General features: G+C 41.8%; 1 protein-coding gene across 1 annotated transcript; it reads left to right on the plus strand.

The window, feature by feature from the left end:
• The first annotated feature begins 743 nt into the window (after positions 1-743).
• LOC118374241 (nuclear pore complex protein Nup85-like) lies at positions 744-16,675 on the plus strand. Its single transcript, XM_052517752.1, has 18 exons — positions 744-967; positions 1,222-1,315; positions 1,425-1,581; positions 1,778-1,848; positions 1,940-1,983; positions 2,204-2,273; positions 3,221-3,342; positions 6,989-7,123; positions 7,267-7,389; positions 10,901-11,032; positions 11,135-11,223; positions 11,469-11,552; positions 11,845-11,904; positions 12,186-12,210; positions 13,648-13,804; positions 14,879-15,030; positions 15,366-15,461; positions 16,488-16,675. Exons 1-18 carry the CDS (start codon positions 935-937, stop codon positions 16,584-16,586), a joined length of 1,743 nt encoding a protein of 580 aa, XP_052373712.1. The 5' UTR covers positions 744-934; the 3' UTR covers positions 16,587-16,675.
• Positions 16,676-16,790: the final 115 nt, after the last annotated feature.

The raw sequence follows: 16,790 nt of genomic DNA on the forward strand, positions 1-16,790 counted from the left end.
CACAGGGTAAGATGTTGAGCGCTGGCAGAGGGCGGGAATGTCGTAATGCGCGTTTCTGTAACACGTGCACGCGCATTTATAACACGTTCCCTTTTGTTTTGTTTTATGAAAATATTCACCGAAAAAGTCCTAATGCTTTGATGTTAACCGTGCCATTGCTGTACATTTGCGCAATAAAAATCAGGTTATTTAAGAAAGTGTACTGAAAGGTCAATGTTTGGGAATTTAAACCATTCTGGAATTTTGTCATGGAAGAGAGGACTGATCCTCAGTAGCCATCTTGTTTTTATAGACCATAACATTCAGCCAACAAATTTTGCAGTTGTACCACAGATGGAACAATGAAATATTTGGTTGTACAGTACTTGTACCAAAATAGACATGATCCAGCAAGAAACTAATGTTGCCCACACAGTATTAGATGGATGTTGATAAGGTCCAGAATGGTGCAACATGGTAAAAATGCCATATTTCCCTATTATGCCATTGAAAATAGCCTAAATGTTATGAGGAGCATTTCATTCGACAATTAATTATGACTAAAATCTGCACATTAGGGTAAATAAATAACTGTTTGCATCTGGTGGCCATAAGTTCTTCCTACTTTGAGCAAATTAGTACCAAAACATTATAATTGGTAGATATTGGTATAAGTTGATTTTATTCATTGGAATAATATATTCTCATGGTGACATTACTTGTCAAATTGACAACTGAGTAATTGTGTTCCCTTTAGTGCAAGCTTGCATTTCTAGTCAGGCACGACACAGAATTCCTATGACATCAGACATACGCACGCTTTGGGGTCCTTCAGCTGAATGGTTGAAGCGCCTAATTTCTGTATTATATTATTTGAAATGTCAGTATTTGTATCGCTCGTGGATTAAGTTATATTTATTGATTCACCTTATTGATTTGATTAAAGTGGGTGGTAATGGAGGAGGTAGATGTGGAGCCAACAACTACTGTAAGTACCGCTCGTGCTCTGTTGTTGTGGAATCAAAATGTGTCCAGGGCAGGCTATGCAACTTGCTAACGTTAGTTCGCTAACTAGCTGACACTTCATTCAAACGTCTCTGAGCTCAAGTGTCCACAATAATACTGGCATCCCTGCACAATGTTTATTTGTCATTTGTGATGACTCGTTTCAGTGGGTTGAAAGATACTAATCACCTAGCTATGTCCACATAAATAAACTAACGAGACGTTTCTCTCTTTCAGCCTATCCCTGGGTTCGACAGCAACCAAAAACACTTGGGATTTGTGTGGGGTCCTGGAGATATCCTGGTTTATGAGACCATTTACAAAGCATCAGGTAGATACGAGAGTTGAATGTATAACTTGGTCGTAAAGTCATGACTCAAATCATGTCAAAGTACAAAGCATCCTCCTCTCTAACCCACTCTCCCTGTGCGTCTCTTCAGGTGGATCTGCAGGGGGTTGTCCCTTTGTCCACGAGGTCAGGAAAGATGAGGACATCTATTCCCCTATTTTGCGTAAACTCTTCAATGAGTCCCATCACATCTTTGTTGGTCTGCAGAGGATCAGAGAGGATCTGCCCAGCAAGAACAAGAAACCCCAGTAAGGATGGGATAGACTACTTTCTCTTGTAATTCAAACTAGGGCTCTGAGTTTTCCTTTGTCATGAGGTCAGGAAAAACTCCTGGTTCTAAATATAACCAAACAGTGGTGATGTGTGTGACTTAATCTCATAGTAATCTAAATGTTTTGCATTGTAATGGGTGTGCTCGTTTATCAATTTCACTTATTTATTCAGGTTCGTCAGTATTAGCAAGAACTACAGGTCTGTGATTCGAGCATGCATGGAGGAACTACAGCAAGTCGCAGGTATAGTATGGCAACATTTCAACAATTATATGTTTATCAATGCAGTTCATAGACAGACTTAAGTAACATGCTATTTCCTCTCACTTTGCAGTTTCTACACAAGATGCAGCATTGGCTACACAGTATGGAAATCAGGTAAAGTACCTGTCTGTGTCTATTCAGTTCGACTAACCACTTACCCTTATGTCAAGGAAACATAACCCAAGTAATATAACATTGAATCAGCAAACGTGAGAAAATGATCTTGCATCAATGATGAAGATGAACACCGTTGTAATGTTATACAACTCAGACTGTTTTAGTGTATCATAATGATTCCCTTGGCAACAATCTTCTCTCCTGTTTTTCATGATAGGTGTCAATCCTGCTGGCAGTAGAGCTGATCTGGAATCTTTGTGAAGTGTTGTTCATCGATGCAGCTCCAGGTAGAGTTTATATTTTGTGTGTCAACCTTGATGTTGCATTGGACACACAAGCATCATCTAGGTGTGAACCATAGAGCTAGATAGAAGACTAATCTTTGTATCTGTGCCATTACAGTGTCTGTGATAGCATGGGCAGCACCATTGAGGCTATCTCCATTTTAACGTAATCCATTTTCTTATTTATCATTGGCCGATTGCTCCCACAGGGGTCGCGTTAACGTAGGATTCTGCATTTTTCACACAGATCTAAAATGCTTCTTATTGTAAATTCTGCTAGGCTTCAGGTTTGCTCAAATAATCATGATTTGTAAAATTACTAATTTTGTGCTTCAGTTCCACTTCTCCACTTGGATGAAATATATTTGCTCTTGTCATTGGATCATCAGTGCCCTGGCTGATGTGTAGGCTACTTTTCTCCGGTACTTTCTTCCAGTTAAGTTTTTCTCCAGTAGCAAGTTAAAATGCAGTATTAACTTCAAACTAAACATTAGAAATATGATGACCATGCATCGTCTTTGCAAAAATACCTTTTTTATTGTAGGCTAATTTAATTATGTCTGGCTGTTTGCCAAATAGCGTTGCACCTCTGTCAGCTGATGAAAACGATTTTGCACTAATGTATTTTGTGTAAAGAAACAATAGTTGCAAGCCCCTGCTCACTCTAGTGAAGCCAAAAAGCACGGTTGACTTTCAATATGAAACGCAGGTTAAATGGTTAAAAATGCACAAAAAAATTATGGTCTGAGTTTTGAAAATGCTGATTTCTGAAAGCTAACGCGACCCCTGTCCAAACCCGTATAAATCCCTACCCAGTTGACAACTTAAATGGTGGAAGCCCTCATTGTCCACGCTAAAAGGGGTTATATCCATGATGAGTCATCTATCTCTATGGTGTGAACAGAACTTTAATATTTTCTGCACCCTGTTTGTTGTATGTGACCCTCTAGCTGGCTCCCTGGTGCTCCACCTGCTCGACTGGGTGAGGCTGCACAAGGCTGACGTGGATGAGAAGGCCAGGGAGGTGCTGGCGAGTGAGAGCCCCGCAGAGCACCAGGCCTACTGGGACGTGGTACGTACACATACACCCCTCTCCTGTCTCTCTCTGCATTTTTAAAACGCTATTGGCCCAGTGCGTAGATACGTCAGACTGATTTTTGGCTCTACAGCGTGACCATTTTACTCAAATGTGCCTAAAAATAGATGTGTATGAACTGAAAAAGTAATGTATGAGCGAGCATGTGATTCATAGTAACACAAAAAATGCTGCCGTAGCCATTTTCAAAGTAAACCTTCTGTTTTTGTTTCATAGCTGGTAGCTAATCACACACAGCACTACAAATACCATATAAACTCAGCAAAAAAAGAAACGTCCCTTTTTCCAGGACCCTGTCTTTCAAAGATAATTCGTAAAAATCCAAATAACTTCACAGATCTTAATTGTAAAGGATGTATCTCTGTTTCCCATGCTTGTTCAATGAACCATAAACAATTAATGAACATGCACCTGTGAAATGTTTGTTAAAACACTAACAGCTTACAGACGGTAGGCAATTAAGGTCACAGTTATGAAAACTTAGGACACTAAAGAGGCCTTTCTACTGACTCTGAAAAACACCAAAAGAAAGATGCCCAGGGTCCCTGCTCATCTGCGTGAATGTGCCTTAGGCATGCTGCAAGGAGGCATGAGGACTGCAGATGTGGTCAAGGCAATAAATTGCAATGTCCATACAGTGAGATGCCTAAGACAGCGCTACAGGGAGACAGGGTGAACTGTGGATCGTCCTCGCAGTGGCAGACCACGTGTACAACACCTGCACAGGATTGGTGCATCAGAACATCACACCTGCGGAACAGGTACAGGATGGCAACAACAACTGCCCGAGTTAAACCAGGAATGCACAATCCCTCCATTAGTGCTCAGACTGTTCACATTAAGCTGAAAGAGGCTGGACTGAGGGCTTGTAGGCCTGTTGTAATGCAGGTCCTCACCAGACATCACCGGCATCAATGTCACCTATGGGCACAAACCCACCGTCGCTGGCCCAGACAGGACTGGCAAAAAGTGCTCTTCACTGACGAGTCGCAGTTTTGTCTCACCAGGAGTAATGGTCAGATTCGCCTTTATCGTTGAATCGCTGTGCGTTACAGGGAAGACATCAGCTCCCTCATGTGGTACCCTTCCTGCAGGCTCCTCCTGACATGACCCTCCAGCATGACAATGCCACCACGCACAGAACAAGCAGTATAGCTGACTTCCTTCAAGACAGGACGGTCAGTGTTCTGCCATGGCCAGCGAAGAGCCCGGATCTCAATCCCATTGAGCACGCCTGAGACCTGTTGGATCAGAGGGCTAGGGCTAGGGCCATTCCCCCCCCCCCAGAAATGTCCGGGAACTTACAGGTGTCTTGGTGGAAGAGTGGGGTAACATCATCTCACAGCAAGAACATGCAAATCTGGTGCAGTCCATGAGAAGCATGAGAAGGCGATGCACTGCAGTACTTAATGCAGCTGGTGGCCACACCAGATACTGACTGTTAATTTTGATCCTCCCCTTTTTTCAGGGACACATTTATTCCATTTATCATGTCTCTGGAACTTGTTCAGTTTGTCTGTTTTTGAATCTTGTTGTGTTCATACAAATATTTACACATGTTAAGTTTGCTGAAAATAAACGCAGTTGACAGAGAGTATTATTTTTGCTGAGTTTAGCTTTCCCACCTCGAGCAGCACTGTGCGTGAAGTGCTGAAAAATACATTTTTAGAAGCGCACAGCGTAGAAGTTGGTTGATTTCACCTGAAAGTCTACTGAAGTGTGACTTTCTTCTCATATTTCTTGGCTATTTACATTGTTTTGTTCACATGCTTTGTGGTTTTTCAATGTTAGTTTGAGCTTTTGCTCAACTGCTAGCAAAGAGACATCGTGGAACTCAAAGGGGCAGCTGAACATTGTCTCGCCTAAATGACTCATATTGGAGGGTACATTGTAGAGGTTGACCGATTATGATTTTTCAGCACCGATTATTGGAGGACCAATAGTAATAATTTTTATATATATATATTTATATATTTTTTGTAATAATGACAATTACAACAATACTGAATGAACACTTATATTAACTTAATATAATACATCGATAAAATCAATTTAGCCTCAAATAAATAATGAAACATGTTCAATTTGGTTTAAATAATGCAAAACTAAGTGTTGGAGAAGAAATTAAGTGAGAAAGCTAATGTTTAAGTTCCTTGCTCAGAACATGAGAACATATGAAAGCTGGTGGTTCCTTTTAACATGAGTCTTGAATATTCCAAGGTAAGAAGTTTTAGGTTGTAGTTATTATAGGAATTATAGGACTATTTCCGTCTATACAACTTGTATTTCATTAACCTTTGACGATTGGATGTTCTTAGGAACTTTAGTATTGCCAGTGTAACAGTATAGCTTCCGTCCCTCTCCTCGCTCCTCCCTGGGCTCGAACCAGGAACACAACGACAACAGCCACCCTCGAAGCCGCGTTACCCATGCAGAGCAAGGGAAACAAGCACAGGCTCAGAGCGAGTGACGTTTGAAAAGCTATTAGAGCGCACTAATTAGCTAGCCATTTCACTTCGGTTACACCAGCCTCATCTAGGGAGTTGATAGGCTTGAAGTCATTCATAAACAGCGCAATGCTTTACGCACAACGAAGAGCTGCTGGCAAAATGCACGAAAGTGCTGTTTGAATGAATGTTTACGCACGCCTGCTTCTGCCTACCACCGCTCAGTCAGATACTTGTATGCTTGTATGCTCAGTCAGATTATATGCAATGCAGGACACGCTAGATAATATCTAGTAATATCATCAACCATGTGTAATTAACTAGTGATTATGATTGATTGTTTTTATAAGTTAAGTTTAATGCTAGCTAGCAACTTACCTTGGTTTACTGCATTTGCGTAACATGCCGTCTCCGTGTGGAGTGCAACGAGAGGCAGGTGGTTATAGCGTTGGACGAGGTAACTGTAAGGTTGCAAGATTGGATCCCTAAGCTGACAAGGTGAAAATGTGTCGTTCTGCCCCTGAACAAGGCAGTTAACCCACTGTTCCTAGGCCGTCATTGAAAATAAGAATGTGTTCTTAACTGACTTGCCTAGTTAAATAAAGATTAAATAAAGGTGTAAAAAAAAAATGGCAAAATCGGTGTCCAAAAATACAGATTTCCGATTGTTATGAAAACTTGAAATCAGCCCTAATTAATCGGCCATTGTGATTCATCGGTCTACCTCTCGTACATTGTAATTGATTGAGTATGGAACACTCCAACAAACTTTTATTCTTAAACTTTTATTAATTTCTTATCATAAAAACACTTGCTCAAATACTTTCATTGTGCTCCTTAATTTCTTTGTGTGCTCCTACACTTTTCAATTTAAGAGCACATGTGCTCCTTATAAAAATAAACTGTCAGCTTAGAGCCCTGTTTGATCAAAACTCATTTAGTGGATCCTCAAGACCTCCAGTGAATTTGCCTTTTTAAATGGTTCTCCATGATTACTTCCAATGTGGTTGAAATAAACACGTTGATTTACTATGTATTTTATCTGTGCACACTTTCTTTGCCCAGTTGAACTCCTTTAACTTATGTCTGTGTAATCTGCCATTCATGTTTATTTGTGCACTAGTCTGTATGCAGATATTCTTTGTCCCCTATTGAACCCCCCTCTGTGTCTCCAGGTGATCAGCTACGTGCTGCAGGGCCGGATGGACGAGGCCAGGCAGGTTCTGGTGAAACAGGCAGCTTTGCAGCCTGCAGCCAGGGTCATGTTCAAGCTGCTGGACAACTTGCTCATGAAGATGCCCATCTTCAATGTACATAGTGCATTTCTATCTGAACGTTTCACCCTCCTGAACAGCAACCAGTTTTAACCACAGAATCAAGTAGAAGACTTATATTATATGTATCTCTATGGTTGTAACTCTAGCGCTCTCTCCTCTATGACATCTTACTGTAGCCTGGTGAGACTCAGACCCTGACAGAGTTTGATGTAAAGTGGAGACACTGGCGTGAGGAGGTGGACCACTGTCTCCAGGACCAGTCCTTTGCCAGCAACCGCCACCTGGAGGACATCTGTAAGGTCAGTGGAACTGCCCAATACCTGCCCTGGCACACTTTACCTGCATCTGTGTGGTGACAGGTACACACAGAGTGTACAAAACATTAGGAACACTGTCATAATATTGAGTTGCACCCCCTTTTGCCCTCAGAACAGTCTAAATTCATCGGGGCATGGACTCTACAAGGTGTCAAACATTCCACAGCGATGCTGGCCCATGTTGACTCCAATGCTTCCCACAGTTGTCATGATGTTATTTGGGTGGTGGACCATTCTTGACACACACAGGAAACTGTTGAGCGTGAAACTCAGCAGCGTTGCAGTTCTTGACACACTCAAAGTGCGCCTGGCACCTACTACCATACCCTGTTCAAAGTCACTTAAATGTTTTGTCTTGCCCATTCACCCTCTAAATGGCACATATACACAATCCATGTTTCAAGGCTTAAAAATCCTTCTTTAACCTCTCCTCCCCTTCATCTTCACTGATTGAAGGTTTTTTTTTATTTATCCGTTATTTTACCAGGTAAGTTGACTGAGAACACGTTCTCATTTACAGCAACGACCTGGGGAATAGTTACAGGGAAGAGGAGGGGGATGAATGAGCCAATTGTAAACTGGGGATTATTAGGTGACCGTGATGGTTTTTTGAGGGCCAGGTTGGGAATTTAGCCAGGACACTGGTGTTAACACCCCTACTCTTACGATAAGTGCCATGAGATCTTTAATGACCTCAGAGAGTAAGGACACCCGTTTAACGTCCCAACCCGAAAGACGGCACCCTACACAGGACAGTGTCCCCAATCGCTGCCCTGGGGCATTGGGATATTTTTTTATACCAGAGGAAAGAGTGCTTCCTACTGGCCCTCCAACACCACTTCCAGCAGCATCTGGTCTCCCATCCAGGAACTGACCAGGACCAACCCTGCTTCGCTTCAGAAGCAAGTCAGCAGTGGTATGCAGGGTGGTATGCTGCTGGCAAACCAGGTGACCTCAATAAGGGATCATAGCTTTCACCTGGTCTGTCATATAAAGAGCTAAATGTTTTGTCGTCAGTGTAGCTACCTGTAGTATACAATGTATACCTTAGCCAAAAGTAACTCTCTCTGTACATGTAGAGTCCATTGGCTCTGTACCTGCATCTGTGTGAGCGTGAACGGTTTAGGAGCTAAAATAATCTCTTGTTGGTGCTGTCTGTCTCTTCCAACTACTATCCATATGTTCCACCTGTTGATACATTCATCCATCCATGGATTATCCATACCCTCCTAAATAAGTATCCATCCATGGATTATCCATACCCTCCTAAATAAGTATCCATCCATGGATTATCCATACCCTCCTAAATAAGTATCCATCCATGGATTATCCATACCCTCCTAAATAAGTATCCATCCATGGATTATCCATACCCTCCTAAATAAGCATCCATCCATGGATTATCCATACCCTCCTAAATAAGTATCCATCCATGGATTATCCATACCCTCCTAAATAAGTATCCATCCATGGATTATCCATACCCTCCTAAATAAGTATCCATCCATGGATTATCCATACCCTCCTAAATAAGTATCCATCCATGGATTATCCATACCCTCCTAAATAAGTATCCATCCATGGATTATCCATACCCTCCTAAATAAGTATCCATCCATGGATTATCCATACCCTCCTAAATAAGTATCCATCCATGGATTATCCATACCCTCCTAAATAAGTATCCATCCATGGATTATCCATACCTTCCTAAATAAGTATCCATCCATGGATTATCCATACCCTCCTAAATAAGTATCCATCCATGGATTATCCATACCCTCCTAAATAAGTATCCATCCATGGATTATCCATACCCTCCTAAATAAGTATCCATCCATGGATTATCCATACCCTCCTAAATAAGTATCCATCCATGGATTATCCATACCCTCCTAAATAAGTATCCATCCATGGATTATCCATACCCTCCTAAATAAGTATCCATCCATGGATTATCCATACCCTCCTAAATAAGTATCCATCCATGGATTATCCATACCCTCCTAAATAAGTATCCATCCATGGATTATCCATACCCTCCTAAATAAGTATCCATCCATGGTTTAAACATACCCTCCTAATAAGCATCCATCCATGGATTTCTACCCTGGTGATGAGCATCCTCCATGGATTATCCAGGAGCTGCTAAATAAGTATCCATCCATGGATTATCCACTTCCTAAATGTCATCCATCCTGGATTATCCATACCCCACTAAATAAGCATCCATCCATGGATTATCCATACCCTCCTAAATAAGTATCCATCCATGGATTATCCATACCACACTAAACAGTATCCATCCAGTGGATTATCCATACCTACTAAACAACACATCCATGGATTATCCATCCTATGTGTATCCATCCAGATTATCCATACCCTCACATAAGTATCCATCCATGGATTATCCATACCCTCCTGGACAGTATCCATCCATGGATTATGAGTTTGTATCCACCATGGTTATCCATACTGCAGGTAAATAAGTATCCATCCATGGATTATCCATACCTTCCTAAATAAGAATCCATCCATGGATTATCCATACCCTGGTAAATAGTATCCATCCATGGATTATCCATAGTAAAGCTGTATCCATCCATGGATTATCCATACCTTCCTAACATAACTATCCATCCATGGATTAAGGTGTATCCATCCATGGATTATCCATACCCTCCTAAATAAGTATCCATCCATGGATTATCCATCCCTCACTAAATAAACTATCCATCCATGGATTATCCATACCCTCCTAAATAAGTATCCATTGGATTACATGTTGTTTGTATCCATCCAGCATTATCCAACAACTGGTAAATTTGTGGGGCATCCATGGATTATCCATACCCTCCTAAATAAACTATCCATCCAGATTATCCATACCTACTAAATAAGTTCCATCCAGGATTATCCATACTGTCCTAAATAAGTATCCATCCATGGATTATCCATTACCCTCCTAAATAAGTATCCATCCATGGATTATCCATACCCTCCTAAATGAAGTTCCATCCATGGATTATTACCCTGATAAAGGAAGTATCCATCCATGGATTATCCATACCCTCCTAAATAAATCCATCCAGATTATCCATACCCTCCTAAATAAGCATCCATCCATGGATTATCCATACCCTCCTAAATAAGCATCCATCCATGGATTATCCATACCCTCTAAATGGCATCCATCCATGGATTATCCATACCCTCCTAAATAAGCATCCATCCATGGATTATCCATTTTAAATAAGTATCCATCCATGGATTATCCATACCTGCTGGAGTACGCCATCCATGGATTATCACCCATCACTAAAGACAGATCCATCCATGGATTATCCTGGTTAAGTAAGTATCCATCCATGGATTATCCATAACTCCCAGTGCCAACATGTCTGTTTTTGTAATAGATATCCATCCATGGATTATCCATACCCTCCTAAAAACTATCCATCCTGGTCCACCCTCCTAATTATCCATGTAGATCCTGGTTGGTGATGAGGATGTTCTCCTGGAGTACAAGGAGCTGCTGAGTACCTGGTATCACTTCCTGGTCACCAGACTGCTGTTCTCCCACCCCACTGTCAAGCCCACAGAGCTGCACTACTACGCACAGGTACTTACTACCACACTATAGATGATACAGAGTTGCACTAGTATGCCCTGGGACTTACCACAACACTATGAGTAAGTGTCCTGTCCAGAGTTTGCGTTCCAGTCTAGCATGCACATGTTCCTGGAGCTACAGAGTGAGCGAGTTCCTCTGGACAGCATCCGCTGGCAGCCTTTGAGTTTGACATCCACCAGGTGATCAGGACTCTGTGAGCAGAGGCAGATGACTACAGAAACAAAGGAATTATATTTCTATGGTATAGAACCCAGGGAGAGTAGCTGTGTTATGCTAAGGTAACAGTAACTGTTCCATCTGGATCTCATGAAATGAAGCTCTGGGGGCTAGACACACAATGTGATTTCCCCTCTGTCACTCATGTAAACTACTGTTCAGTTTCATAATGTTGTGATATTTATGACATGTTGTTTGTGCTTTCCAGCATTGCTCTCAACAACTGGTGGTTTGTGGGGCATCTGACTGACCTGCTGGACCACTGTAAACTGCTCCAGTCTCACAACCTACAGTAAGTTAAGGACACTACTGTCCCACGAAAGGGTTGACATTAACCGCCAATATTGTTCTCATGGTAACATTGATCAGAATCATAGAAAGTGAAGTTGGCATGCTCAGCTCAAATGTTTGTGATAACAGGAAGTATTTTACGGATTCAAAGGGCCACTTGAAATAAAGGAAGTTCAGGAATGCTGAAATATTTAGTTTTTTTTAGCAGCAGAGGTCAGAACAAACGGAGGTGTTTCGGCCTGGCAGCCAATCACCGTTGACCATAATAACATGTGTTCTCTGTGTTGTTGTAGTTTTGGCTCCAACCAGTTTCTACTGCTGGAGTACGCCTCAGGACTCTTCACCCATCACAGGTGAGACAGACCCACTAGTCTGGTTAGTATTAGATTGGACTATATGCATAACTCCCAGTGCCAACATGTTTGTTTTTGTAATAGATAACTGTGTCACATATATAGTCACGTCTGCAAAACTACACATGCTGAGGTCCACTGTGTTCAGTAGTTATCTTTTCTAGACATCTGCTTCCACACCGTGTAGGCCTCTTCCCCTGTTTGACCTGCTCCAGTGCTGCTCTATTGGATGATCGGTTAAGCTGTGCATGATTAACCAGCTATTTCTCTCTGGTCCTCAGCCTGTGGCAGCTGGCTGTGGACTCTGTATCCTCCAGAGTTTGGCTGTGTCTCCTGAGTACAGATAGAGCGTGTTATCTCTGGATGGTCGCAAGGCCCTGATAGGTGATCAGGATCTCTGAGCAGAGGCAGATGACTGAACAAGGTAGATATGATGTATCTGTATCCTAGATATCACGCGCTCTTATCCAAAACAGTTGTCCATCTTACTCTCATGCATGAAGCTCTCACTGAGACCCACATTCTGTATCCTAGATATATTTCAACATGGACACTTACTAAAACACACGTGGAAAATACATTCAAACTCCTCTGATTTCTGTCATGCCTGTTGTGGATATCACTTTAACTCTTTGGTATAATGTATCTCTCTGTGTTGCATGAGGAGCATCTGTAAGATCTGGCCTGAAGTCCCTAGATGTAACTCAGACTGGGTCTGTATCCTAGATCAGAGCCAAAGATGTCTCTCTGGTCTATAGAGGTGCTGTAACTCTATGGTCTGTATCCTGATATGTGACTGTTAGGAATGCTGTTTTTATTTGATGGACAGTCTATGGTCTGTTTTATCCTAGAATATACTGTCTTCTCTCCTTTCTTGATGTAACCACTGGTCTAAGATGAGGGGGTTGATGGTCTGTATCCTAGATATACTGGAATTCTGTGGTCTATAGATGTATCTCTATGGTCTGTATCCTAGATATACCAGATCTCTGTGGTCTCACTATGTCTGTATCCTAGATATATCTAGATGCTGGTATCTACCCTAGATGTGGGTCTATGGTCTGTATCCTAGATATACTGTGTCTCTCTGGTCTATAGATTTATCTCTATGGTCTGTATCCTAGATATACTGTATCTCTGTGGTCTATAGATGTATCTCTATGGTCTGTATCCTAGATATACTGTGTCTCTCTGGTCTATAGATGTATCTCTATGGTCTGTATCCTAGATATACTGTGTCTCTGTGGTCTATAGATGTATCTCTATGGTCTGTATCCTAGATATACTGTGTCTCTCTGGTCTATAGATGTATCTCTATGGTCTGTATCCTAGATATACTGTGTCTCTCTGGTCTATAGATGTATCTCTATGGTCTGTATCCTAGATATACTGTATCTCTCTGGTCTATAGATGTATCTCTATGGTCTGTATCCTAGATATACTGTATCTCTGTGGTCTATAGATGTATCTCTATGGTCTGTATCCTAGATATACTGTGTCTCTCTGGTCTATAGATGTATCTCTATGGTCTGTATCCTAGATATACTGTGTCTCTCTGGTCTATAGATGTATCTCTATGGTCTGTATCCTAGATATACTGTGTCTCTCTGGTCTATAGATGTGTCTCTCTGGTCTATAGATGTATCTCTATGGTCTGTATCCTAGATATACTGTGTCTCTCTGGTCTATAGATGTATCTCTATGGTCTGTATCCTAGATATACTGTATCTCTGTGGTCTATAGATGTATCTCTATGGTCTGTATCTCTATGGTCTGTATCTCTATGGTCTGTATCTCAGGTTTCTCCAGGACTACTGTGCCAAAGGGACCTTCTCTGATCTGGACCTGATTGACAACCTGGGTCCAGCCATGCTGCTCAGTGACAGGCTTACTTTTCTAGGTATGGAGTGCAAACATGTACATACACAGACATGAAGGACTGTGAACACACAAACAAGCCAACACTCCTTGGCAGGGCTCTAAGCTGTTTTACAAGGAGCACGTGTGCTAAGTTAAAAAATATAGGTGCACACAAAGAAATTCAGGAGCACAAATCTAGATATATTTGAGGTAATAAAGTTAGAATTGTACGTTTTTCTAGGCACACTGGTGCTCTTCAATAAAAATTCCAGGTCGCATAGCAAAATATTTAGGCGCATATGCCAGTAAAATGGTCGCATTGTAGAGCCCTGCTTGGTCTTGCATGTTAACTTGACATTCAGTCAGCCACATATCACTCACATGCGCACACACACACACACACACACACACACACACACACACACACACACACACTGGATCAAACCCATGTTATATTTTGGCCTTTCTATTAAATGATTGTCTCACGTAGGAGAAAAGTGGTCCATATAAGGCTGCAGTCTGTGGCCTAATACTGTTGTAACAGCTGATGATAACCTACAGCTGGGGAAATGTAACATGAGTGTAATGTCTCACCTTACAATTAGTCACTCATGAAGGCAGAACTATGATGTATATAATGTTATCTTGTTCTTAACCAATCAAGTGGAACCACGGTGTATTTACATTTAGGCCATACAAGTTCTACCAGTGCTGTAGCGAGTAGAATGACAATTCAATTTCTAAACAATTCTACAGTGACCATATTGGGTGTCCCAACTGGCATCATGTGTGACTGATAGATGGTTCTCACATCATTTCTGGGAATTCGGTGCACTTCTCAGTTCTATACTTAAAACTGTGTCAAATACATTTTATGTCATTGATACTGTGTCTGTGTAACCAATGATACCAATGAGAGAGCATCATGTGATTGTATCCATTAGTTCATTCTGTTCCCCTCCTGTCCTGGGTCATATTCATTAGGCACCATTTACGGACGGAAACAGGATGGACTACCTGAACATGTCCAATAAGAAATGCGCGTTAACGCTTTCTGTAGAGAAACTGTTTTTGCTACGCTTTGCCTTGATGGATGTGATCCTGATGTCTGCAGGGAAGTACCGTGAGTTCCATCGGCTGTACGGCGAGAAGCGTTTCTCGGATGCCGCCAAGCTCCTCCTCTCCCTGATGACGGCCAAGATCGCCCCACATTCCTTCTGGATGACTCTGCTGACCGACGCCCTGCCCCTGCTGGAGCAGAAAGAGGTCAACTGGCCCACAACATTAACTTCCATCCTTGACTTAATGTTGAAATTAACTTCTTTCTACTTACCTAATGTGTAGCATATTCCATAGATTGAATTTCCCTTTTTTTGGTTTACTAACTAAATATGAACTGTGAAACATCTTTGTAATCTTAAAGAAAATAGATTATATTATATAATAAATATGATTTAAATTAAGAGATCTCCTTACCTTATTGATTCCTATCAGATCTGTAGGTCTGAATATATGCTTGTAGTTTTGTAGATGGTGCCTCTTTAGGCTAATAGCCTTTTGTTGCAGTCAGTTGGCTAATCTCTGGGCTTGTCCTCTTGCAGGTGATCTTCTCTGCTGATCAAACTCATGAGCTGATGTTCTGTCTGGAGGAGCTGACCTCAGGGAAGAGTGTTCCCACCCCAGACAGACCCATGCAGGTACTGGGTTACACACCACCTTACCCTCTATCTAATGTCTGTTTCCCTTTCAATCTCCTAATACTGTTTTATAATATGCTCTAATCTCTACAGTTGCTTAGCCCGGGGTTAGCAACTGTTCACACTGCACTAAGAGCCTCGTTAGCCCAGGTTAAGCAACTGTTCACACTGCACTAAGAGCCTCCTTAGCCCGGGTTAAGCAACTGTTCACACTGCACTAAGAGCCTCCTTAGCCCGGGTTAAGCAACTGTTCACACTGCACTAAGAGCTTCCTTAGCCCGGGTTAAGCAACTGTTCACACTGCACTAAGAGCCTCCTTAGCCCGGGTTAAGCAACTGTTCACACTGCACTAAGAGCCTCCTTAGCCCGGGTTAAGCAACTGTTCACACTGCACTAAGAGCTTCCTCAGCCCAGCTTAAGCAACTGTTCACACTGCACTAAGAGCTTCCTTAGCCCGGGTTAAGCAACTGTTCACACTGCACTAAGAGCTTCCTTAGCCCACGGCTAATCGTCTATTCACACTTGCACATTCTAAAATGGGTTAACATCAACTTTAGCCCAGGGCTAAACTGGCCCTGCTCCAGAGAGGGGTTAGCACAGACTTTTCATAGCTAGCCAATCGCACAGTTCCATTGTCACCTAATTTGAATATTGTATTCCAGAAAAGTGACTGTTGGTTTCATTAACATCAAGTATTATATAATTATGAGAAGGGCTTACCAAGAACATTTTCCAAAAGGATTCATTCAAGGTAGAAAGTAATAGTTGGAGCACTTAACAAAAAATCTGATATTTATTTTAGCTCACTTTTCTCTTGAGTGCTCCTTTCTACTTTGAATTAGTCCTTTTGGAAGTTTTTCTTGGTAAGCTCTTGTCATGATTTGTCATTGTTGTTTAGCAGCCCTCCTTTCCTATTTGCTGAAGCGTGAAGGCCCAGTTGCACCATTACATCATATTGAATATGGAATCACTAAAAACATTCTGATGAGGATGATCCATTAAATGTGTTTCCCTGTGCGTTTTCAGGATGAGGACATCGAGACGACAAAGATTGAGCTCCTGCGGCTAGCGCTAGCTCGTAACCTGGCCATGGCCATAGTGAAGGAGGGGACAGTGGAAGTTTGACGAGCACTTATCTTTTTATACTGTACATAAAACAAATCAAGTCTGATCAAAATGTGCTATTTGATAATAAAGAAATGCTTTGACATGAACACTGGCCTGGATTCAAATGTGGACAAGCACACTGCACTGTCAACAAGCACACTGCACTGTCGACAAGCACACTGCACTGTCGACAAGCACACTGCACTGTCGACAAGCACACTG

The sequence above is a fragment of the Oncorhynchus keta genome, unplaced genomic scaffold (assembly GCF_023373465.1).
Source record: "Oncorhynchus keta strain PuntledgeMale-10-30-2019 unplaced genomic scaffold, Oket_V2 Un_scaffold_9739_pilon_pilon, whole genome shotgun sequence".
NCBI classification, from domain to species: Eukaryota; Metazoa; Chordata; class Actinopteri; order Salmoniformes; family Salmonidae; genus Oncorhynchus; species Oncorhynchus keta.